The sequence below is a fragment of the Furipterus horrens genome, unplaced genomic scaffold, assembly GCF_987537825.1.
Source record: "Furipterus horrens unplaced genomic scaffold, mFurHor1.1.pri manual_scaffold_5, whole genome shotgun sequence".
In the NCBI taxonomy this organism is placed as follows: Eukaryota; Metazoa; Chordata; class Mammalia; order Chiroptera; family Furipteridae; genus Furipterus; species Furipterus horrens.
In genome coordinates, this window is record NW_028327175.1 from 119604704 (window position 1) to 119630261 (window position 25558).

Below are 25558 nucleotides of genomic sequence, written 5' to 3' on the forward strand. Positions count from 1 at the left end.
TTTTCTGACCTGGCTGGTGTGGCTCAGTGGATTGAGCACTGGCCTGGGGGCTGAAGGGTTAATGTTCCGGTCAGGGCACATGCCTGGGTTGTGGGTCAGGTCCCCAGTTGGGGGCCTGCAAGAGACACCTGGTTGATATTCCTCTCAAACATTTATTTTTCTCTCCTTTTCATTCCTCCTCCTTTCCCCTCTCTCTAAAAATAAATATAATCTTAAAAAAAGAAGTTATGGGAATTATACAATTTATGTACAATGAAACATTTATTATATATTTTTTTATTTTTAGTTATATTTTATTATGTATTTACAGTTGTCCCAGTTTTCACTCTTTGCCCCCCTCCACCCAGCACCCCCTATTCCCTCAGGCAATCCTTACCTCATTGTTCATGTGCACAAGTCATGTGTGTAAATTCTTTGGCTACTATACTATACTTTACATCTCCATGGGTATTCTGTAACTACCTATTTATACTTCTTTTTTTTAATATACTTTATTTATTTATTTATTTATTAGAGCAAGGATGGGAGAAAGAAAGGAAGAGAAACCTCAATTTTGGTTGCTTCTCACTAGCCCCCAACTGGGGACTTGGCCCACAACCCAGGCATGTGCCCTGACTGAGAATCGAACCGGTGACCATTTGGTCCGCAGGCCAGCGCTCAACCTACTGAGCCACACCAGCCAGGACTATACTTCTTAATTCCCTCACCTCTTCATCCATTCTCCCACACCCACCTCCCATCTGGCAACCATCACAACACTCTCCATATCCATGATTCTGTCTCTGTTCTTCTTTTCTGCCTAATTTGTCTTTTAGGTCATGTGATGATAGATCTGTATTTATTGCCATTTTATTGTTCACAGTTTTGATATTTTTCTTAAATAAGTCCCTTTAACATTTCATATAATAATGATTTGGTGATAGTGAACTCCTTTAGTTTTTTCTTGTCTGGGAAGCTCTGTATCTACCCTTTGATTCTAAATGATATCTTTGCTAGATAGAGCAATCTTAGCTGTAGGTCTCTGCTTTTCATGACTGAATATTTCCTGTCAATCCCTTCCAGCCTGCAAAAAATTCTTTTGAGAAATCAGCTGACAGTCTTATGGGAACTCCTCTGTAGGGAACTAACTTTTCTTTTCTTGCTGCTTTTAAGAGTCTCTCTTCATCTTTAACCTTTGGCATTTTAATTATGATGTGTCTTGGGAGTGGGCCTCTTTGCATCCATCTTGTGTTGGACTCTCTGTGCTTCCTGGACTTGCCTATCTATTTCCTTCTCCAAGTTAGGGAAGTTTTCTTTCATTATTTTTTCAAATAGATTTTCAATTTCTTACTCTTTCTCTTCTCTTTCTGGCACCCCTATGATGCAACTGTTGCACCTCTTGAAGTTGTCCCAGAAGTTGCTTAAACTATGCTCATTTTTTGGATTCTTTTTTCTTCTTGTTGTTCTTATTGGTTGTTTTTTGCTTCCTTATGTTCCAAATCATTGATTTGATTCTTGGCTTCATCCACTCTGTTGTTTCCCTATAAATTGTTCTTTATTTCAATTAGTGTTACCTTAATTTCTGACTGGATCTTTTTGATGCTGTTGAGGTCTTCACTAAGTTCCTAGAGCATCCTTATAATCAGTGTTTTAAACTCTGCATCTGATAGATTGCTTATCTCCATTTTGTTTATTTTCTTAAGTTTTGATCTGTTCTTTCATTTTGGGCCATGTTCCTCTCTCATTTTGGCAGCCTCCCTGTGTTTGTTTCTATGTATTAGATAGAGCTGCTATGACTCTCGGTCTTGGTAGTGTGGCCTATTGTAATAGGTGTCCTATATTGTCCAGTGGCACAGACTCCCCTATCACCCAAGCTGGGTACTCGAGGTGCACCCTTTGTGTGGGCTGAGTACACCCTTCTCTTGTAGTTGAGCCTTGGTTGCTGTTCACAGGCCAATGTGAGGTATTAACCCAGGCCAGTCAGCTGCAAAGATTGGCTGTGACCCCTGACCACAAACCTCTGCCCTCCAGGGAGAATCAGCTGTGCAGGGGCAGGGTGGTGGTGCTCTGATGTGGTTTGTAGCTGTCCACTGCCTGTGCAGGTTCTGGGGGTTCCCAGGTGGTGCAGGCCAGGTCAGCCCCCACCTGTGCTCTTCCTGAAGCCACTCTGCCTGAGCTATACAACAATCTGAGATGGCTGCTACTTGTGCTGGGCTTGAAGGTTCCCAGACAAAGCCAAGCTGTGAACCTAGGCTGGTTGCTGCTAGTGCCCGACCTGGTGCCACTTAACAAGAGGTACGGGGCTCTGGGGGCTCACTGAGGCCCGCTGTTGCTTTTTTGAGAGGATTTAGGAAGTTTTGAAGCATGAGTCGAGGTCAGCTGATTCATATGAAAAAGCCATTGTTAACAGCTTGGGTAGACTGGTAAGCTGTGTGAGATGGAGCCTCCAGAGCGAGGCAAACAGTGTTAGCTAGATAGATGGAGTCTCAGATATGTTTCCTGCCTGCCAGATCTGTGACTCTGTGGAGGAAGGGTTCAGAAAAGGGACAATGGCCTCTGCATGCCTTTCTGTCTGGAAGAAAGCTCTCGCCTTGATGCCAGACACTTCAGTTTCTCCCTGTATGCCACTGGTGCCTTTCAAGCTGTCACCTTGGTGCTGGAGCTCAGAGGGAGTGAGTCTGAGTAAGTCTGTGTGTGTGTTCTTTTAAGATAAACTGGTTCGGGCTCCAGCAGTTTCTTCCACCAACTCAATCCCTGCTGGTTTTTGCAGCCAAAAGTTATGGGGACTTATCTTCCTGGCACTGGAACCCAGTGCTAGGGGGCCTCTTGTGGGGCTGGGGCTCCTCGATCCCAAGACAGACCTCCCAAATTTTTATCTAACACTCATGGGTGTGGGACCAGCCTGTTCCACATCTGCACTCCTCCTAACGGTTTGAATGGATGTGGTGTCTTTAATTTCATAGTTGTTGGACTTCCATTCAACTCAACTTCTGACAGTTCTGGGTGATGGTTAGTCTATAGTTTGGTTGTAATTCTGATGTAGTTGTGCAAGGAGGCAAGCTGTGTTTGCCTATGCCTCTATCTTGACCAGAAGTCCACTATATATCTATATACATATATATGTGTGTGTGTGTGTGTATATATATATGTATATGTTTATATATTAAATACTTAAGTAGCTATTTTCAAGATGGTGGTAGTATACTAATTCTCTTTTTTCTGAGATTGCTTACTGGTATTATTTATTTTCATCTTTTTATTTTTCTTATTTACTTTTTTAAAATATGGAACACCTCACAATTTTGAGCATCATCCTTGTGCAGGGGCCATGTTAATCTTCTTTGGATCATTCCAATTTTAGTATATGTGCTGCTGAAGCAAGCGCTACTTTCATCTTTTAAACAATGGACATCTATAAAAATAATTTAGCTTCTACTCAATATGACCTCAATTGTGTACTTCTACAGACAATCGTGTGTGTGTGTGTGTACACAAAAATGTCTAGAAGGAAATGAACTAAAATGTTAATGGTATTTTTCTCAGGATTGTGGGATTACTGTTTTTTTTTTTTTTTTTAAGATTTTATTTATTATCTAGAGAGGGGAGAAAGAAAGGGAGAGAAACAGCAATGTGTGAGAGATACAGATTGGTTGCCTCTCACACACCCCCTGGCTGGGGACCTGGCCTGCAACTCAGGCATGTGCCCTGACTAGGAATCGAACCGGCGACCCTTTGATTCACAGACCAGCACTCAATCCACTGAGCCAAACCAGCAAGGACCATTTTTTTGTTTTATATTTCATATCACTTTGTATTTTCCAATTCTTTAAAATTAATAAACATGTCATTTTACAATACTAACAAGGCATTTTTTTAAGACACTAACAAAATTGCCTGTGATCCAAGCGCATAAAGGAATTTCATCTGCCTTTTAGCAATCTATCCAATATATAGACCAAGAGTTACATATACAAACACATACACACACAACACAGAAGCTTCCACATGCATCTGCTCTCACACACAGGTTCATTCATTCTCTCTCATACATACCAGCTCCCACATGACCTGCTCACACACGCACTCATTCTTTCTCACTCATGCACACACACTCACACACACTCAAATTCAAGGATAGGGTAGAAATTGGAAAGGACACTGAGGCAACAGCTAAAAGGTGCAGCCAAAAGGAGGGGGAAAAAAAAGAAAGTGCAGCCAAATGTCTCTAGGGACTTCCAATTCGCACCAGCAGAGGTAAACGAATAAAAAATAGGAGACCTGAGCATCAACACCTCCTTCAGCAGACTACTTATGCAAGTACTGTACTGAACAGGTCAGACAATGCCTACAAGGTTACTGAAGGGTACTCAGTGCTTAGATATGTAGGGTTCTGTGGAATCAGTGACTTATCAAAATATAAATGCTTAGGTGAGTGTAATAATAAAATGTGAAGATAATCCTTACAATTTATTCCTTTGAAAAATAAAACCAAAATAAACCAATCGTTTCTCACAATACTCTTAAGATTTCTTCTACAATTTCTACTTTACAATGAGTTAGTAGTGACTTCAAAAGCATCAGTCCTCTCAGTATGAAGGGGTCGTGTTGGTGAGGAATTTTCAGAAATGGTCAAGGCTGTTAAAAATAACCTATTCAGGTTCAAAGTTAGTGCTAGGGCACATCTGACTGTTGATTTCTGTTTCAACCAGAAAGCTCCACTGTAGTCCTCTTCTTTCCTCTGCAGATTCCTGTTAACACTTATATTACACCACACCTGATCTATCACCAGATGATGTAATGAGATCCAGACACACCATGACATTGCTTAAGAGGGACACAAAACCCATCTGTATTATAAATGGGAGCTGCTTCTAATAAAACTTCAGGTACAGCACTTAAATAATTGAAAATACTTCCTTTATAAATAGTTTACTTAAGATACTGAATATGCTACCTTCGATAATTTTGCAATCATCAAAATAATCTAGTTGCTATTATCAAGGACAGAAATATGACCAGCCTAAGAGTCTCATGCACTTAATATTTTGAAATCTCAAAGTGGAAAGTACAAAAACTCATGGTTTTTATTCTATAATCCAGTTTATCTGAATAGTTCCTAAGGTTTAAAAAACCATGAACGCTTTAAAATGAATCCTTATCTTTTAGAGATATGTACTGAAATATTTATGGACGAAATGATATACCACATATATGTCTCAAAAATAATACAGGAGTGGAGAGTTCATACGTGAACCAAAACTGCTAAACTGAACATTGTAGGGGGCGGAAGGGGGGTGGTTCAATAGACTAGCCTTTTCTACTTTTGTATATATTCAAGACTTTTAACTTAAAAGTTTAAAAATATTCATCATGAGATAGAATTCTTCACTTTCCTTTAAATTTCTTCACTATCAGAGAATATTTATTTTCTTTGCTCCTTTATAATGTATTCTCTTTTTTTAAGATTTTATTTTTAGAGAGAGGGGAAGAGAGGGAGAAAAACATCGATTGGTTGTCTCTTATATGCCTCTAACTTGGGGCCTGCAGGCATGTGCCCTGACTGGGAATCAGACCTATGATCTTTTGGTTCACAGGCCAGCACTCAATCCACTGAGCCACAGCAGCCAGGCCATTCCCTATCATGTATTCTGATAATGGACTTGGAAAGCAAGCCTAAATCATAATAAAGGATAGCAAAACTTACATAGACACAAAAGTCAACCTTCCGTTACCCTGTGAATTATCTGCTCCAAAACAGGAGATCTCCACCATCCCAGGAAGCTCACTCAAGCCAGGGTACTTATATTAAGTCTAACACTGCTTCTTCCTGAGAAGCCTGAGAGAGCAGACAGAAGAGGCAATGCCACAGGTTCCTTACACTCACCCATCCCCACCTAACCCTGAATCATCCAAGCCTTACCACCAAATTTAAAATTCTACCAGGAGCTATCAAAGAATTTTGACTCATTTCTACTTTGTGATTATAAGAAAGTTCAGCCCCAAATAGCAACCCAAAGTTTTTCCCATTGTGATCAATAATTAGAGCAATCACAACAAAATGTGTTTCCCAAATGAAAAGAATTTTATGAAATTCAATAAAATGAAACTTTGTGGGAATATTCTGAGCCACCAAAGCTAATTAGTTGAGAGCCATCCAAAGGTTATAAGCCAAAAAACCTAGTTCTGGTCCCTGTTCTAGCACTGACAATTTAATTTGTGGGGTGTTGGGAAAGTTGTTTAAACTTTCTGGGTTTCCATTTTCTTACCTGTAAAGTGAGATCAAGCCTGCTTGCCTACTACTACCTCAGAGAAAGCTGGTGATGATCCAGTTAAGACATAAATGAGCTTCATATAAGCTGTACTCTATCAGAGTCAGGTTATGGTAAAAAACAACAACAACAACAAATGTGATACTTTTAAAACAGTTTTGGTGTAATGAGAAAGGGTATGTTTATGTGTGGAAAGAAGACCCATCACACTAGTAAATAACAATCAAGGACACCCAAGGTGCTCTCCAGCCCAGGGACAGGAAGGAAAAGCACCAAAAATGCTAACCATACAGGAAATTACATCTGTCTCTGCCCATTAGATTAAGAGATGGGAGACCCATCTGAGCAATGTCTTCCAGCCCAGAGCTAAACACAAGCACTATGCTGATGGGGGCTGATGGGGACATGCACATCTTCCTGGGCTGACGGGACATTGTGAATACCGGGGAGTGGTGGGAGCTATGGCACATGGGTCCCTTATAAAGGTTCTTAGTTACAACACCCTAAATATCAGAGTGCCAATTTTACCTCTTTTCTTAAAGATCTCTTGGCTTAAACATGCATATGTACTTGAACACCCACTTAACAAATGTCTGCATGTGTTGAGAAGTCAGTAAGATATAAAAACTAGAAGATCAGCATTTTAGGGATTTCCTACTAAGCAAAATATTTAAAAATGAACACCAGTAACCTATTTGATGTCTACCCAGTTATTAGCAGAACACAGCCCTCCTGTTATCTTCACCAACTTTCATGAGTGCTGAAACCCAAGAGAAGGGCTGGATCTTGAGACCCACCCTCTCCAGAGCAGCCATGGCCCTTGGAACCTGCGTGGGACCCTGCCACACTGCACTCCCACGGTCGCCTGTCTACCATCTCACCCCTCCTACAAGAGTGAGCTCTGATGGAGTTCTGCTCAAGTTTGTATTCACCATGGTGTTCTCAGGCTCATCCCCAGCCCTTCCCCCACCCCTCTTCATTCCCTTTCCTTGTGCACTAAAGGTAGAGAAGTGAAATTTTTTAGTGTTCACTGTCTCCCAAACAATAAATGATGAGTCTACGTAGAATATACGCCTAAAAAGGTGTCTATTAGCACGATCTTGAGCAGCCAAGCACAGCCTGGCCTTTAAGGTCTGAAGGAGTGAATTACTTCAGCCAAGCCAGATCTGGGCCCTCAGAGGAGTCTCCGGGAAGCACATTCAGGGGGCACTTCTATCAGGCAGCTGGCACCATATCCGTATGCCAGGAATTCAGCTCCATTTAGGTAAGATCTAGCTCGTGTGGCGCGGAAGAGCGAGGGGATAGAGGGCAGTGAAAGAAACAAACTCCCTGGAACAAAACCCCTTTAAAGGAAGAAAAGGAGCTCTGGTAAAACTGAAGTAGAGATGGGGGCAGAAATGAATAAAAAGAACATGCGGGACCACTGGTCCTAACCATGCATTTTCCGACCACAGAGCACCGTGTCGGCCCAGAGGAGGCGCCCAGGGCCAGGCTCTCACGCAGAGGGCCCAGGTGCACCCGCCGAGTTACCTGCTCAGCCCCGTAAACCGTAGCGAACTGTACGAAGTCCTCCATGCGGACGAAACCGTCCCCATCCCCGTCCAGGGCATCGAACACAGCTCGGAGGCGGGGGCCATCCTCCGCACACCCCCTGGGCTCGCTCGTTAGGGAGTAGGTCTGGCTTAAGTCCGAGGGCGGGTGCGCGTCTCCGGGACCCACCTCCAGCGTCAACTCCACCGTAGGCGAGGATAAGGAAGGGGAAAAGTCGACCTCGCCCCTCCTGTGGTGGCTGTGGCTAAAATCCTGCGCGCTGAGAGACGCGCTTTCCTGGCAACTTCGAGGCCCATAATTCTCTGACCCTTCAGTCCAGAAAAAAAGCGGGCCGAGTTCTGTCAGCTGCTGGTCAGGGTCGGAATCGGGGTTGGGGCAGGCGGCCTGACTAGGCAGCAGGTAAGAAGCCCCTTGAGCCTGCCCGGCACTCAAGTCGGCGGGGTCCAGCGGGCTGAGCCCCAGGCGCGGGACAGGATTGGCGTATGTAGGGGCGACATCCGGCCAGTCGAGTCCCCCTGGCTCCGGGTCGGGACACGGGCCGCCCGCGGGGGAAGCCGGCCGGCCCGGCTCCATCTTCATGGACGCGCCCCGGGCCGTGGCGCGGGCCCGCGAGGCCAATGGTGCGGCGGGCGGAGCGGGCGGCAGACAAAGGCGCTCAGGGCGCGGCGGTAGGCGCGGGCATCCCCGCGGCGGCGCGGGCGTGCGCGCACGGGGCTCCCGGGCTGCTCGGGCTGGCTCTCAGGCCCTGCTCTGCCCTCGCCCATGTTGGCGCGGCGCCTCAGCTGCCCTCGGCCCGGCGGCGCGGCGGGCGACGGCCCATGGCGGCAGGCACAGGGAGGCCGCGGAGAACGGGCAGCGGCGTGCGGCCAAGAGGCTAAGGAAGGCGACAGAGACGACGCAGATGAGGACGCTGAGTAGGATGAAGAGAGAGGATGAGACGCCGGAGGTACCCAAGCGAACGCCGCCGCCCTTGCCCCGCCCTCTGTCGGGAGTTACGTACACACGCAGCGGCGCCCTACGGCCCCGCCCCTCGCTGACTTGCTACAAAAGGCTGCCGACGGGCAGACGAGACGGTGAGGATGCGTACCCTATATGCAACTCTGGTTGTATGGGTTGTTTTCTCCGGTTCTTATTCACGAGTTCTTTGCCGGGCCCTGGTCTGGACCCCAACCCTCAGGCTCAGGAAACAGCTGTCCTCGGAGGCTGCAAAAGCATACGTGATGTCACCGCCAGGCGTGCAGGGACAGCCGACCCACGCACGGTGCGGAAGAATAAACTGCGCCGAGAGGAAAAGGAAAAACCCAATTGCGCACCTGCCTCAAAGTGGCTGAGTCCTGACTGCGTAAAGCGCTCTCACAAACGGATAAGCAAAGAACATGATCCTAACGGGCTGGGATGGTGCGTATGGCACTGAGCACAGCCCCCACGTGGCACCGCCTCCTGGCGCACGTGCGCTCGCTGAGCCAGCCCCTCCCCTCCCGCAGCCCGCGTCCCTCCGCAGATGCCCACAGCACGAACAGGTCGCAGGCTTTACCTGCGGTGGCGTGCGGAGGTTGGCAGAGGCAGGAGCTGGCCCGCGCGATTCCTTTACGAGGGCGGGAGAGCCCCGAAAATGCTATTCATCTCACTTCTAACCCAAGGTACACGTGGTCGAACACTGAGATATTTCTTTAAGCCTATGAAAAAGATGTTTTTCACAGGACGTACAGTGTTGATCGCCAGTCAGCAAGCAGTCAGGCCTCCCAAGCACGGTGGCTGTCTTTAACAACAGGCATCTGTTTCTTGAGATGTCACTTTCATCAGTGAGGACACGGGACGCCAGACAGGAGCATGGGCACCCTGCAGCAAGCATGAATGTGGATATATGCCAGTTAGGAACAGGTGAGCTGCCAGACCCCAGGTGAAGTGCTAAATTTAGCCTGTAATGAAATGAATCAAGGAAAAGTATGAACTGGTATTTTTATAAGCTGTGGGCACCCAAACCAGATATGTTTCATAAACAGTTTTGGCAAGAGTCAAAGGAAACTGAACCTCTGTTTCCAAGCGTACAGTGAGGAGCAGTGTGTTAATTAAATGAGTCATCTCCCATGACAGAATCACAGGACAAGTGGTACTGGATTATGTGAGGTGGGCATTGGAAAAAGAAGAGCAAGGGATCACCTTCCCCAAACTATATTCTTGATTTCTTTTGAGAGCTGTGTGCTCTCATCAGGAAGATACTGTGTTCAGAGAAAAAAATTATCTCCAGTTTTGGCGAGAATTTGAAATGTGACTGATGCCTTTGGCCAGATACAATTTTCAGAGGTAGTTAGAGCGATGTGTCTACCTTTCTAAATAACCCTGTTAATGTCGGTGTGGTAAAGGAAAAGGAAAAAACGGATAAGGCTGCATCAGGAGGAGGCAGATACTCTCCCTGATGCTGGGCTAATGCCAGAAAATTCTGCATTCATTGGCTGGCTGATATGCCAAAATGGAACCACATAATGGTAAGTATGCATCTTCCTGCTTGGACCAATTCAAGAGACTCTGTATGTGAAACATTAAGAGTGATAACTCCGGCCCTGGCTAGTGTTGCTCAGTGGACTGAGCACCAGCCTGCAAACCAAAGGATCACTAGTTTGGTTCCCAAGCAAGGCACGTGCCTGGGTTGTGGGCCAAAGTCCCTGATTGGGGGCATGCGAGAGGCAACCACACATTGATGTTTCTCTCCTTTCTCCTTCCCCTCCCCTCTCCCTGAAAATAAATAAAAATTTTTAAAGTAATATTCCAGGTCAGTCATTAAGACCTCAAGTGTCCCCTTTGTGGCTTATGAACATTTTTGACAAGTAACATTCCAAGTGAAATGAACCAGCTCAGTACACACAACCTGTGCTGCCATTCCTCCATGCCTACTGCTATGCAAGTTTTAATTCAACCAGGTATAAGGTACACAGAAGAGGAAGGGAGGATGGGTGCAGCTCACATCTGTTGGTTTTTGAGTCTGCGTGAATGTCTGTGACAACCTCCCTCTGTGAATTTTTTCTTTTCAAAGCACTTCTCTTTGGAACTCTAAGCAACTGGGTCTCCTGATCCCTATTCCCTGGTGACCTTTGGCCTGTGAGGAAAAATAGGAAGGTAACTCAGTGGATTCCTGGCTGTGTGGCACAGCCCTGTTGGACCTGCCAGGGCAGTGGAAGGAAAATAGGTCAGGAAACCTTTATTGAGCTAGCACCAATTAATCTATCATCTAGGTGAGATCTGGCCACTGACAGAGGTGGGGGAAGGGGTATAGGCAAGCTCAATTTGATCACAAGTCTATTTTTCTAATGCACTTTATTTATTTTCAGAGGGAGAGAGAAGGAAAGGGAGAGAAAGAAACATCCATCGGCTGCCTCCTGCACACGTCCCAACTGGGGATTGAATCCAAAACCCAGACATGTGCCCTGACTGGGAATCAAACCCACAACCCTTTGGTGTATGGGATGATGCTTCAACCAGGCAAGCCACCCTACCAGGGCTCATTTTTCTTACTCACACTTCACTGAATACTAACATTTCTTTTCTTTCATTTCTTTTTTTACTTAATTATTATTTTTTATTTTTTAAATTATTGTTCTATTACAGTTGTCCCATTTTTCCCTAGTTGCTCTCCCCTGTCCCACCCACCCCCTTGAATACTAATGTTTCTTACTGTGTTTGACCAACTTGGATCTTACATCTGTGAATTGCCCAATTGTAACACATGCTTATTTTTCTCTTGGATTCTGACTTTTTCTTTAGATAAAATCCCTCATCAGTTTTTGATGTTGCAAATATCTTCTCCCTGCCTGTGACCCCTTCATGAACACTATCTGTTAGAAAGATTAGACAGAAATATTTCATTTTGAGTAGTCAACCCATTAGTTTTATCCTTGTTGGCTTTGCTAATCATAAGGAAAGGATAGACTTTTCCATAGCTGGTGCCAGTCCTCTATAGAGAAACCTCACAACTAGATCCCTGTATCACATTAGATACAAAAATAATTACAGAGTAATCAAAGGCAAAAATGTGGAAAGTAAAGCTTTAAAACTTTTGGAAGACATTGGAAAATATATTTATGACGTTGGAGCAGAAAAATCTCTTATACAAGTATAAAAATCACAAACCATTAAAGAAAAGAATGATTCAAATTTAAATACATTAAAATTTGAGCCTTCCAAAAGTATAAGGACAAAATCAGATCAGTAAAGGCTGGGGGAGAGGGGAATTCGTTGGAGTGAAGAAACTATTCTATATCTTGATTGTAATGGTGGTTCTATATTGTATGAGTTTCTCAAAACTCACAGAATTGCTCACTACAAAGGGTAAATTTTATTGTATGTAAATTACACTTTAGTAAAAAAAACTATTTTTTTTAATTAGCCTTCTGTTTGACCAAAGACATCATGAACTGGTATCTTAGTCTGCTCACACTGCTATAACCAAATGCCATGCACTGGGTGGCTTAAACAACAGACATTTCTTTTTCACACTTCTGGAGGCTGAGAAGTTCAAGACCAAGATGGCAGCAAACTGGCCCTGCATGGGTAGCTCAGTTGCTTAGGGTGTTGTCCTGATATGCCAAGGTTGTGAGTTGGACCCTCAGTCAAGGTACATACAAGAAGCAATCAATGATTGCATAAATAGATGGAATAACCCCATTTTTCTCTTTCCCTCTCTCTCTTTCTCTAAAATAAATAATTTTTAAAATGGCAACAAATTCGTTCCTGTCGAGAGCTCTTTTCTTGACTTGTGGTGAGGGCTTCTTTCTAGGTATAGCCTCCCATGGGAGAGAGGTGGATTTCTCTCTCTTCCTCTTCTTAAAAAGCCATTGCTCCCCTCATTTGGGCCCCACCCACATGACCTAATATATCCCTAATTACCTCCCAAAGGCTCCATCTCTGAATACCACCAAATTGGGGGTTAAGGCTTCAACTAATAATTTGAGGGGACACAAATCAGTCCATATCAACTGTGAAGAGATTTAGAACAGATTTAACTGACAAAGGATTTATTTCTGGAATACACAAAGAATTCCTCAAAAACCAATAAAAGAACAGCCACCCAGTACAAAAATAGACATGAATATGAATTAGCAGTTCCAGAGGAGGAAACACAAATGGCCAATAAATACAAAAAAGATGCTGAACCCTACTGGTACTCAAGGAAATGAGTAAAAATAGCACTTGACACCAGTTGTAGTAAAACTTAAGCCTGATCTCAGCAGAGTATAGGGAGTCACATTACTAATAGCACTTTCACTTCTTTGTCTTCCAATGTTCAGGTTCATGAGGAGACAGGAAGGGGATGTTCAGAGGTCCATGAGGAAACAATAAAGGAATGTTTATGTAGCACTGGTTTTCATAGTTCTGTGGCTGATGGAAATGGGGTCCTGTGGTGTTGCAAGGAAAGCATTTTGGGGACCACACATGGGAAGATGAGGTATGGTGGTAAGATTTATTGAAGCTGGAGCAAACACAAAAGACAGTCCTGGGTTCAGCTTCATCCCACTGTGGACGGAGTCCAGCTTTGTCTTCATGAAGTCCAGAAGAAAGGTCAGGTTCCAGAAATTCTGTGTCATTGGTTCAGTCCATGTCAAAACTTAGTCCAGTTCAGCCTTTGTTCCTATCCAGCTAGCATAGTCTCTATTCCCAGCTGAGCTCCAGCTGGCACTGTGTCATTGAATCCAGGCTCACACTTGGGATCCATGGTTGGAGGCCATGCAGCTGCCAAGCCACAGGCAGTTAGTTGCTAGGCCCAAATGGCTACTATGGAGAGAGAACACGCAGGCACATGAATGAATGCATATTACCATGGGGAGCAGGTGGGGGGTGTGTGGAGCTTGTTTGTCTTTGTTAAACTCAGATTATATTATCTCCGGTTTGGAAAGGACCAGGCACTCTTTCAAACTAATTAATCAACTTCCCAATCCTTCCTAAACTGGTGTTAGGCCCTTCCCCTAACTAATCCATTTCCTAAATTTTTCAGGGTTCTGTGTCCCTTAACCAATCTGATCCTTTTCCCAAGTCAGGCAGACAGGCCTTTATGGTTGCCATGTTGGCTCCTACTGCACATCGGCTTAGTTCCCGCTGCACCAGCTTGGCTTCTACTGCACGTGTGCCTACACATCTGCCTGGGCTTCTATTGGGCATGTGCCCTTTATTGTTTATTCCTTCCATCTCCCATAGTCTGGACTAGTGGACTGGTTGTAACCCTGAAATTGGAAAGCTGGTCCTTTCTTCCTGCAGAGGGAAGGGAGGGGTGTTAATCACCTTGACACCCCTGCTGAGATCCTCTGGGGTGTCTGAAGCTGTAACTTCCAGGCTTAATCAGGCTTATTTTCCAAATCAGCTTCCTAGTTGATTAAACTTCTTAGTGTCTAATACCCTTTGCTCCCTTCTCTTTTATTAATATCAAGCTACCTATGCTAATATATGCCCCCCCTGAAGAATCTTGGGCCTTGTAATCTTACAAGGGTAAATGGATGAAAATCCCATCTTCTGTACCTCCTTCCTGTTGTCAAGGGACATAGTCCTGGCTATCCCCAGGCCTAGAGATTCTTTCTATCTGCCAAAGATAGGAGCAAAAGGGAAGGGGAACCTTCACACAAGGGACAGTGGTTTTGTAAAGTCCTGGTTACTTTGGTGTTTTCCTTGGGAGGTGGCATATGCAATGTTGAGTGGATGGTGCTGCTGGACAAGCTGGCATCTTTGTTTTATTCTAGAGGTAACAAATTTGAAAAGAAGGTTTAAAAAAGCATAGCCCAGAAATGAGGAGAATTATAGCAACTAAAGGTTTGATGAGAGGTGAGAATCAGGTGATAGAGGGAAGGAATAACTTAACAGTGTCCCAGATTAAGTTGGTGGAAGGGCTTTCCTGGACAAAGGTGTGTCACACCTGTCTGAAGCCCTTTTGTTTACCATACTTAATTCAATAGGCTAAGGAAAGCCTTCTACAATCATCTTTCTTTTTTTAAATTTAATTTTATTGTATTTTTCCCATTACCATTTATCCCCCTTATACCCTCTTCCATCTCCACTGCCCACCTCCCCACAATCACCATACTGTTGTCCATGCCCATGAATTCTTTTTCTTTTTTTGCTCTATCCCTCCACCCCTCTTAACCTCCCCCCACCCCCCACAGAGCTGTCAGCCTGCTCTCTTATCTATGAGTCTGTCTCTGTTTTGCTTGTTAGTTCAATTTGTTCATTAGATTTCACAAATTAGTGAAATCATATGGTATTTGCCTTTCTCTGACTACAATGTTTTTTCTGAAACAAGCCTTTTCTACCTGAATTACTTAGGCAGAAAAGGGATAGTAGTTTCAAGGTGGCAGAACTTCAGTAATTTCCATCCTGTCTTTTAAATAATAAACTTTTGCCCTGGCTGGTGTGGTTCAGTTGGTTGAGCACTGGCCTGCAAACCAAAAGGTTGCAAGTTCAATTCCCAGTCAGGGCACATGCCTGGGTTGTGGGCCAGGTCCCCAGCTGGGGGTGTGCAAGAGGCAACTGATTGATGTTTCCCTTGCACATCAATGTTTCTGTTCCTCTCTTTCTCCTTCCCTTCACCTCTCTCTAAAAATAAATAAATAAAATCTCTTTTAAAAAATAAATAAATAATAAAGTTTTATATTCTAGAAGTGAAGCCAATAGTCCACTCCATACTTTAACAACTCTGCCATCTAATCTTGACAACAAATCAATTCAGTCAAACTGCTTAGTCTCATTTCTGGAGGCAGTGATGCAGACTGGCTTTCATAGTGAGGCCTATATTGTGTAAACAAGCAATCAGGTAAATAAGGTGTATGTCTATGAAACAGAAGAAAAGAAAACACAAAGGTTAATGAACCCAGCAAATCATAAACCAGTTTCTGAGTCTGTAAGACTGTCAGTTAAGAAGACTTCCAGATGGTAAGGCTTTTGGTGGAATAATAACAAGCAGTAACAATCTGACAAATTATCCTTGTCTGCCATTTGACCATCTCTGGTGATGTCATTAGGTACTTAGGTAAATTCTGTATAGCAAACACAGACACAACCTTAGAAAAAAGTTTAGTTCTCAATAATTCCAAGTGAAAGGATGGGAGGGAAAAAATTGAACATTAGTTTGGAGGGTTGAAGAAAACTAGAATTCAGGAACCAGTTCAGTTTATAGGTGAAAAACAAAACTTCGAAGACAATTGACTAAATTAGACTCTAATAGCCACAGTTAGGCATCGTGATTTTTATTGAAACACAATTTCTCTCCCAAAAATCACCCTCATTTTTATCAGAGACTGCATTGAGTCTGGTCTCAATTTGGCCTGAATATTTGCATAAACACAGCAAGAATAGCAGTTGATCATTAAAGGTTCTTTTAAATCTGCTTTGCTGGAATCTCATAAGGAATCTGCTGATTGAGTTTTGTTTTATTTTTTAATTTATTTTTAGAGAGGGGAAGGGAGGGTGAAAGAGAGGGAGAGAAACATCAACATGTGGTTGCTTCTCACATGCCCCCAACTTGGGACCTGGCCCGCAACCCAGGCTTGTGCCCTAAACTGGAACCAAACTGGTAACCCTTTGGTTTGCAGATCGGCACTCACTCCACTGAGCCACAGCAGCCAGGGCCTGAGGTTCCTTCTTTGCCATCTCTCAGGAAAGCCACCTTCATTTCTCACCTGGAAAGACTGCCATGAACCATGTGAATAAGCAAGGTACCAGGCTGTTTCTCCAATGGGCTTTTATCAGCTTCTGAGTCAATCTTAATTCCTTAAAAGCTTTCGGGTGACATCCAGAGTCCAGGCATATGTCTTTTAGACATGACATTCCAGTCGAGTCGAGTCGGCAGCCGTCCGTCTCGAGAGACGATGGTGTAGCTTCTTAAGAGCTGAAGCTACAGAGCCTGGGCAGGGTGATATGGAGGGTCTGCTGTTGCCCATGCAGCAGACCCCCCCTCTCTTCGCAGCTGAAGGATCCAAGGGAAAGACGGAGTCAATACAGCTTGGCTTCAGGTGCGCCGCAGGAGTTGCCGGTATTGACTACAACGTCAAACCGCCTTAGGGACTCCGGCTCCGGATTTTCTGTCGGGGTTTACTCCCTTAGCCTTTCCCCTGAAGAGGTATGCCGCAAGGCAGCGGAGGTTTTTTTTTTTTTTGGAGTCAGAGTTTTCCTTCTCTGATGTGCCCTGACTGGAAGATCGAATCAGCGACACTTAGCTCGCAGGCCGACGCTCAATCCACTGAGCCAAACCAGCCAGGGTTTCATTCCAGTCAAAGTCTTGGATAATAAAACCACAACTGGAAATTGGTTTTATGACTCCTATTATAAAAAGAACAGATTCTTATTGGATTTATGCAAACATATTTCCATAACTCATTAAGAAATGCCAACTTCTGGCCCTGGCTGCTGTGGCTCAGTGGATTGAGCCTGCGAGCCAAGTGTCGCTGGTTCGATTCCCAGTCAGGGCACATTACTAGGTCGCACATCAGGTCCCCAGTTGGGGGCGCGAGTGAGAGGCAGCCACACAGTGGTGTTTCTCTCCCTCTCTTTCTCCTTTCCCCTCTCTCTAATAAAATAAAATAAAATAAGAAACAAACAAACAAATAAATAAAATTAAAAAATGTCCTTTGGGGGAAAGAAAAAAGAAATGCCAACTTCTGGAGAGATCAGGTAGGGAGAAAAATATAAACAAAAGGAAAATCCTTGTCCCTTTTTAAAAAGGTCCAGCCCTGGCCTGGTAGCTCAGTAGATTGGAGTGTTGTTCCATGCACCAAAAGGTTGTGGGGTGAATACCTAGTCAGGGCACCTACCTAGGTTGCAGGTTTGATCCTTGATCAGGCTGTGTATGAGAGTACGAGAGGCAACCGGCTCATGTTTCTCTCTTACAACAATGTCTCTCTCTCTCAAATCAGTAAACATGTCCTTGGGTGAGGAGAAAAAAATAGGACCATACTCTATCTATATTAGACAGATAAAAAGTAAGCAATTAGCATTCTTTTTTAAATTATTATTATTGTTCAATTACAGTTGTCCCAATTTTAACCCCATTGCTCTCCCCTGCCCTGCTCCACCCCGCGCCCTACTCCCAGTTAGTCCCTACCTTGTTGTTTATGTCCGCAAGTCCTTTATACCTGTTCCTTGACTAGACCCTTCCCCTTCTTCCCCCATTTTCCCCCTGCCCCTTCCCCTCTGGTTGCTGTCAGTTTGTTCCTTATTTCCATGTCAATGGTTCTATTTTGCTCCTTTATTCGTTTTGTAGCAAATTAGCATTGTTTAGGTTGGCAAAGGAACAGCTGAAATAAGTAAAATTTATTTGCTGAGATGGCTAAAGTTTTTCTTTCTTGATAACATTTACCTCACATAAATGTGCATTTTAAAAGATGGCCCAGATAAGAGCTCTTACAGACCAGGTATTTGCATTTCACCACTGCAACTTTTGGTACCATAATTCTGCCCTCAGAAGACTGGGTGCACTCCACACCTGGACATGTATTGTCATATTTGGGAAGGTCTCTGTCCCTGTCAGGGGAGGGACAAGGCCCAGGCCATGAGATGCCATGGCCTTGGTTTCAGAGCCAATTATCTATAAACCCTTTCCTTAAGGGACACAGAATTAAATTTTTGCCAGCTGGCAATTCTGTACCCAAAAAGGAGTGTCTCAAGGCACTGTGGATGGATGTAGTATTGCCTGTTGTCTTCAGGGAGAGAAAACGGGTATCAAAGGGAGTCATGCATGCGCATCCTCAGTGCTCCCTAGCTCTGCATCACAGACCAAAGCACGAGATTGTGTGACCCTTTCTTTGCTATGCATTGGCATTCCAAGGCCCATTCCTGCCTGATTCCTTGGCCAGACGTGGCATCTCACTCATGGCATGTGAATGCACACATGTTAGAGAGAGAAAGAGAGAGAGAGAACCCTTGCCTTTATTAGGCCCAGATTCGAAAGACCAGGCACTCATTCCAACTAACAAATGAGCTTCCCAATTTTTTGCAGGTTGCTTTTGGGCCCTCCCCCTAACCAATTCATTTTCATAATCTTCTGGGGTTCTGTGTCCCTTATTCAATGTAATCCTTATCCCAGGCTAGGCAGACAGGCTTTCATGGTCGCCATCTTGGCTCCTACTGTGCACGTGCCTACCTTTATCTTGGCTTCTACTATATATGTGCCCAGCATTGGAATTTACCCATTATTGATTATTCATTTTACCTGTTACTGTTTATCCTCCTTCCTCATAGTCTGGGCAAGTGAACCAGTTTAACCCTGGGGAGATTGGAAAGTCATTCATTCATTCCTTTCTACACAGGGGAAGAAGGGGTATTAATCCACTTGGCAGGGCAATAATGCAATCCCCTGGATTATCTAAAGCTGTAAATTCCATAGTTAATAAGATGTATTATCCAGTTCAGTTCCATAGTTGATTAGGCTTCTTAATGTCTGATTCCCTTTGCTCCCTTCTATTTATTAATATCTAGCTACTTATGCTAACAGTTCCACGAAGAGACTGCTGACTGGCTGAGGTGTAGTCTATTATAATGGAACACTATATAGTAGTTTCCATGAATGAATCACATCTGCTGCATCAACATGGAAAGACTTCTAAAATAAGTGAAAAGTCAAGAAAAGAAAAAACAACCGCGCAATACCATTTTTGCAGAGTTTAAAAACACATCCTTAGTGACATCTATTGTTTTCAAACACCTTTATTTGTAGAAAAAATATCAAAACAAGCATAGGAATTATATTGAGGAGGACAGAAGAGGAAAGGGTTGAAAGGTAACATTTCACTTTACCTGTAAATTTTATTTACTTAAAAGACAGATAGACTTGGAGCAAACAGTGTGACACAGGGGAACAATTTTTAACATAATTCCTGTTGAGTTCGATTTTCAGCTGTTTTAGACTTAAGTTGGCATGCTGATTTCAAAACTGCAGTTAGTAGGCCCTGGCTGCTGTGGCTCAGTGGATTGAGCGTCAGCCTGCGAGCCAAGTGTCGCTGGTTCGATTCCCAGTCAGGGCACATGACTAAATTGCACATCAGGTCCCCAATTGGGGGCGTGAGTGAGAGGCAACCACACAGTGATGTTTCTCTCCCTGTCTTTCTCCTTTCCCCTCTCTCTACAAATAAATAAACAAATAAATTATTTAAAAATAAAATAAAATAAAACAAAACCTAGAGTGCATGTGTGGCCCAAAATTAAAAACAAAACAAACAAAAAAAAAAAACCTGCAGTTAGTTTTCTTTTCTCACATCAAGTTTTTCCTATGCAGCTTATCTTAGGCTGGATCGAGCCTGGATGGAGGGAAGCACCAGTGCTCTCCTACTGGCTGAGAGCAAACCTCCCTCGAGTAGGAGGGGTGGGAGACAACCTTGGAGACCAGCAACAGGTTCATATTTGTCTAGGCTATTCAGTTACACATGAGACAGTGCGCTGAGAGGTTGTGTGCCGCTCTATATAGTGAATCGTATTCCAAAGTGTAGTCCGAGTTCTTGTCTGTATACAAGGAGTTAGCAGAATTTATTTATTTATTTATATCCATACTTATTTCCTTTCCTTCACATCATGTCTGCCTCTGCTATTTCTCATCGTAAGTGCCTAAACAACCCTGATTCATTTTGTTATATCTGTGGCAGTTTCACCATTCCCAGTCAAAGGACAAACATCAGCGCATTGGTCAGGCAAGCCTATTTTTTATATTCTAAAGTAAAACTTGGTGATTAAGATAAGTCTTGGGCCCCTCACAAGGTGTGCAAGCAGTGTGTCAAGAGTTTATGGATGTGGACGAAGGGAACATGTGATAAATTGCCATTTGGTATACCTATGGTTTGGCGAGAGCCCAGAGACATTCAAGTGACTGTTACTTTTGTATAGTGAAAACATCAGGCTATAACAAGAAAAATAAGTGTAAAATAGAGAATCCTAGTCCACCATCAGCTATATGCCCAGTGCCTCATTCAACTGAAATTTCAGTGCCAGTTTTCATTGAACTTACCCTCTTTCAAAAAATAGGAGCATGATGAAGAACTAAGTGACAGCAACGATGAAGATTTTGAAATTGAAGACGACTCAGTTTGTAAGGGATTTGATCAACATGAGTTGAATGATTTGGCATGAGATTTGGGACTATTCAAAAAGGCTTCAGAACTCCTAGCATCAAGACTGCATGAGAAAAACTTGCTTGAAAAAGGAGTGAAGGCATCCTACTTCCAATCAAGAGAAACATTATATTCCCACCTCTGCACATAAAACTGGGTCTTATGAAGCAATTTGTTAAAGCTTTGCCAACTGAAGGAGACTGTTTCTAGTATCTCATTTTGGCATTTCCTAGCCTATCATTTGAAAAGATAAAATACCTTAATATGTATGTTTGGTAGCATAACTTTACTACTTGTACACAATTTGACCTACAGTAACAATATATAGCCTTTATATGAATAAAATAACTCTAAATAAGTAGTATATTCAGGTAATTTTTCTTTATTTTCCTTTGTATGTACATTTTGTATGATTTTTGACACAAAGGGAGGGCATTCTGTACCTTGAAGTTGACGTGATAGAGAAAAACTGGGATCATTTTTTAATTCATTTGCCAGAAGTTAGTAAAAAATAAGTGTCAGATCTAACTCAACGAAAATCATGTTCCCAGTGTGATCAACATCTGGTAAACCTGGTGGTGAATATGTGAGTGTCTCTTGTTTTTGTTTTCTTAAATCTTTTCTACATAGTTAAGAATTTTGTAATTAAACACTTTTAAAAGTAAGCACATAAATCCTCTACCAAGTCTCAAAGATATCTGCCTATATTTATATTTTTTTCTTTCCATGCTGTGTCTTTACTCCATTTGGAGTTTTTCTTTAAGGTAAGGACCCAACTTTATTTCTCTCAATGAGCCAGTTTTCCCCAAACTATCTGTTCTTTCCCCACCTATTTGTGAGCTTACCTCTATCAACCATTTTATTGTAATATTTGAAAGTAATTTGTGTCAAAAGTGGAGTGAATTTAGGAACCCAAATTAGAGTTGAGGAGTAGACTCTGAGGGCTGCCTAAAGAAGCTGGCTCTGGGGGGCTGTCCCCAAAGGGGACTGTTCCAGATGTGTCTGTGACAAGCTCTTCCCTCAATTAGCACTGAGGGCCATGTGGGCTGGACATCGGTGCTTGTAGAGAGCTCTGTGTCCCAGAGCACAATGGCTAGGACTGAGCCAACCAGTAATCCGGTAGGAGCCTTATGCAGGGTGCTTTCGGGCAACTAGCCAGGGTCCTGAAGATGTGACAGGGTCCAGGGTGAGGAAGGAGCACGGCCACCAAACAACTTGCACTGGGCCTTCCAAAAGGGGTCCTGGACCCAGCTGAGTGCCCCACACTTCCGCCTACTATTTCCACCTTTCAGCCAGATGTCATAGATCCACCTCCTCCTCATGGAGCCTTTCTCCCACATGCCAACCCTTTTTCTGGCTGATCTTGCCCTCCCAGGGCCTGAGTTGTCATCCTGGGTGGCTCACCAGTTCTTCTACACTGTCACCTGAGGAGGGAGGGGGGAGAATTACCTAGGTACTGGAGGAAGGTTTGCAGATGGTGGGTATGTTCCTTATTGTGATTGTGGTGGTGGTGGCACAGGTACAGACATGTCAGAACTCATAAAATTACACACTTTACATAAGTGCAGTTTATTGTATGTCAATTATACTTCAATCAAGCTATAAACAAAAACTGCCAACCAAATAATTTACCATTTTGAAAACAAGAGTAACATTTTGTAGAGAAGTCAATTTTATTTTATTTTTTTAAGTATATTTTATTATGTTGTTACAGTAATCCCAGTTTTTTCCCTTTGCTCCCCTCTGCCCAGTACCCCCCTTCCCTCCAGCAATCCCACCCCTCTTAGTTCATGTCCCTGGGTTGTCCATATAAATTCTTTGGCTTCACCCTTTCCTATATTATTCTTAACTTCCCCCTGTCTATTTTGTACCAAACAATTATGCTTTTTAATCCCTGCAACATTTCCCCATTTCTCCCCCTTCCCCCTCCCAGCTGATAACCCTCCAGATGATCCCCATACCTATGATTCTGATTTTCTTAGTTGGATTTTGTTTTTATTTTTTAGATTCAGTTGTTGATAGTTGTGTGTTTGTTGTTATTTTAATGTTCATGGTTAGGATGTTCTTCTTATTGTTAAATAAGTCCCTTTAACATTCCGTATAATAATGGCTTGGTGATGATGAACTCCTTTAGCTTTACCTTGTCTGGGAAGCACTTTATCTGCCCTCCCATTCTAAATGATAGCTTTGCTTGATAGAGTAATCTCGGTTGTAGATCCTTGCTTTTCATCACATTGAATACTTCTTGCCAGTCCCTTCTTGCTTGCAAAATTTCTTTTCAGAAATTAGCAAATAGTCTTATAGGTGCCCTTTTGTAAGTAACTCTCTGCTTTTCTCTTGTTGCTTTTAAGATTCTCTCTTTATCTTGAACCTTGGCATTTAATTATGATGTGTCTTGGTGTGGTCCTCTTTGGGTCTAGCTTGTTTGGGGCTCTCTGTGCTTCCTGGACTTGTATGTTTATTTCCTTCGCCAGATTTAGGAAGTTTTCCTTCATTATTTTTTCACATAAGCTTTCAATTTCTTGCTCTTCCTCTTCTCCTTCTGGCACCCTTATGATTCGGACGTTGGCACGTTTAAAGTTGTCCCAGAGGTTCCTAAGCCTCCCCTCATTTTTTTCAAATCTTGTTTCCTCATTCTATACCGGTTGACTGTTTTTTTCTTCCTTATATTCCAAATCATTGATTTGAACCCCAGTTTCCTTCCCTTCACCATTGGTTTTGTGTGGATTTTCCTTCCTTTCACTTAGTCTAGCCTTCACTTCTTCCCTTATGAGTTTGTCATACTTAAGCATATCTGTCAAGCCTGTGAGCATCTTTATCACCAGTGTTTTGAACTCTGCATTTCTTAGGTTGGCTATCTTCTTGTCTGTTAGTTCTTCCACTGGAACCTTGATCTGTTCCCTCTTTTGGGCCATACTTCTCTGTCTTCTCATCTTGACAGGCTCCTGTGTTTGTTTGCCTCTGTGTCTTAGGTAGAGCTTTCACGTCTGTTATGTTGTAAGGGGCAGGGCCTTAGGTATTCATCAGTACTGGTGACCTGTTTCACCACGCTGTGGTGCGGTATGTGGGGGAGGGGTCTGAAAGGGAACAATGCCTTTTACTCAGCACTGGCCTCTTTTCCAAGCACTTCTTCCACTTCCTATATGGGACTGGTGCCTCTCTAGCTCTTGCCCTGGCCATCATTCCCAGAGTGAGTGGGTCTGCGGATGTTCTAGGACCATGGGGGCCCTTTAAACAAGCAGACTACTGAGAGACCGGCAGTTTCTTCCTGTGCCCCAACCCCCACTGCTTTTCTCAGTCAGAAGCAATGAGGCTTTATTTTCCCTGGCACTGGAACCATGAGGTGTGTAGTATGGTCTGCTGCTGGGAGCATTCTCCAGGTGTCCCTCTCTAGTTTTTAAAACACGTGACTGTGCTTTCTGCCAGCCTACCGCTGCCACCGCCACTACTATTGCCACCACACCGTGTCCTCTCCGCCCTGGCCCCGCCCCTCCTACCTGTCTGGATGAGTATTTCTTCTTTATATCTTGGTTTGTTGGGCTTCCATGTAGCTCGATTTTCTGGAACTTATGGTTGTCCCTAGTTTTGAGGTAGTTGTATTCCTTCTTAGTTGTGGAAGGAGATTCAGCATGTTTGTCTAGGCCTCCATCTTGGCCAGAAGTCTGAGAAGTCAATTTTAGATCTATGTCGCGCTCTTCCTTGGTAGCCTCAAGCAGTAGAGAGCACAGATCCACACTCATGTTTACTGATACTTGATTCAGTGGGAAAGGATATTTTTTATCACCTTCAAATTTAGTAAAATATATTTCTTAGCTTAAAAATAAAACACAAGTTTGAAAGGCACAATTTAATTCCTCCTTCGTCAAAGTTTGGATGATTTTCCTTTTTTACCATTTTACTCTGATGTTGCTGGCATCTGCTCTCATCTTCCTGTAAAGACAGGCAGCTCTAATCCCCACTGTGCCAAGAGCACAGAAAAGGAGTGTACACACCGCACATACAAACACATATTATCAACTTGTTGGGCTACACATTGATCTTCAATGAGTTTGTTTAGTGTGACTCAGGACCCATATGGGGCAATCTGCTATAACACAGATTTTCTAGAAGCAGCCTTTCTCCAATTAAGCTCATAGCTGCAGTGGGAGTTGTCACATTCATATGTGATCAATCTTTGGCCACAGTTGAATGAACAAGAGCCGGACACCTGGCCCAAACCAAAGGAACATGCACCTTTCTTCAGGAATTTGGGCTAGTCTGACAGAAGAAGCGTCATGTCTCTCTTCGGGGGTCTTGGTTACAGCTTGTACGTACTTGTGGCTCACAGGGCCAGGTGGAGTTGAGAGAAAGAAAGGACCCAGAGCCCTCAGTCCAAGCTTTGTCCTGGAGCTCCAGTGTAGCCTACCCTTGGAGGCAGATCTTCCCCCATACATTCCCTCTTTTTGGATCTGAACAATCAGAATAGGTTTCTGAGGGAAATGACAAAGGGGGCCATGCCCAGCCCCCTTTCCAGAATGGGAAGCCCTGAGCCCAGAGAGCCAGTCTGCCCTGCTAAAGAGGATGTTGCTGCCCAGCTGCAGCACTGGGCAGTGGCAGGGAAAAAAAAAAAACTCACCTGAACTTGCAGCCTATGGTGGGTGGCTTGATCTGACCCACAGGATAAGGACAAAATTATGTAAGGGTCAGAGG

The 25558-nt window shown here is 43.6% G+C and overlaps 1 protein-coding gene and 1 non-coding gene across 3 annotated transcripts in view; both read right to left on the minus strand.

Moving 5' to 3' along the window:
- RAB11FIP3 (RAB11 family interacting protein 3) overlaps window positions 1-8655 on the minus strand; it is a 113496-nt gene extending 104841 nt beyond the window's left edge. For both annotated transcript variants that reach the window (XM_090277376.1, XM_090277375.1), the window contains exon 1: window positions 7779-8655. In XM_090277376.1, coding sequence (XP_090133502.1) covers window positions 7779-8378 — 600 coding nt within the window. In that variant the 5' untranslated portion in view covers window positions 8379-8655. The remainder of the gene's footprint in view (window positions 1-7778) is intronic.
- Window positions 3258-3364, minus strand: LOC150009550 (U6 spliceosomal RNA). The gene has a single exon (XR_016511455.1). It is a non-coding gene; the product is annotated as a U6 spliceosomal RNA (small nuclear RNA).
- Window positions 8656-25558: the final 16903 nt, after the last annotated feature.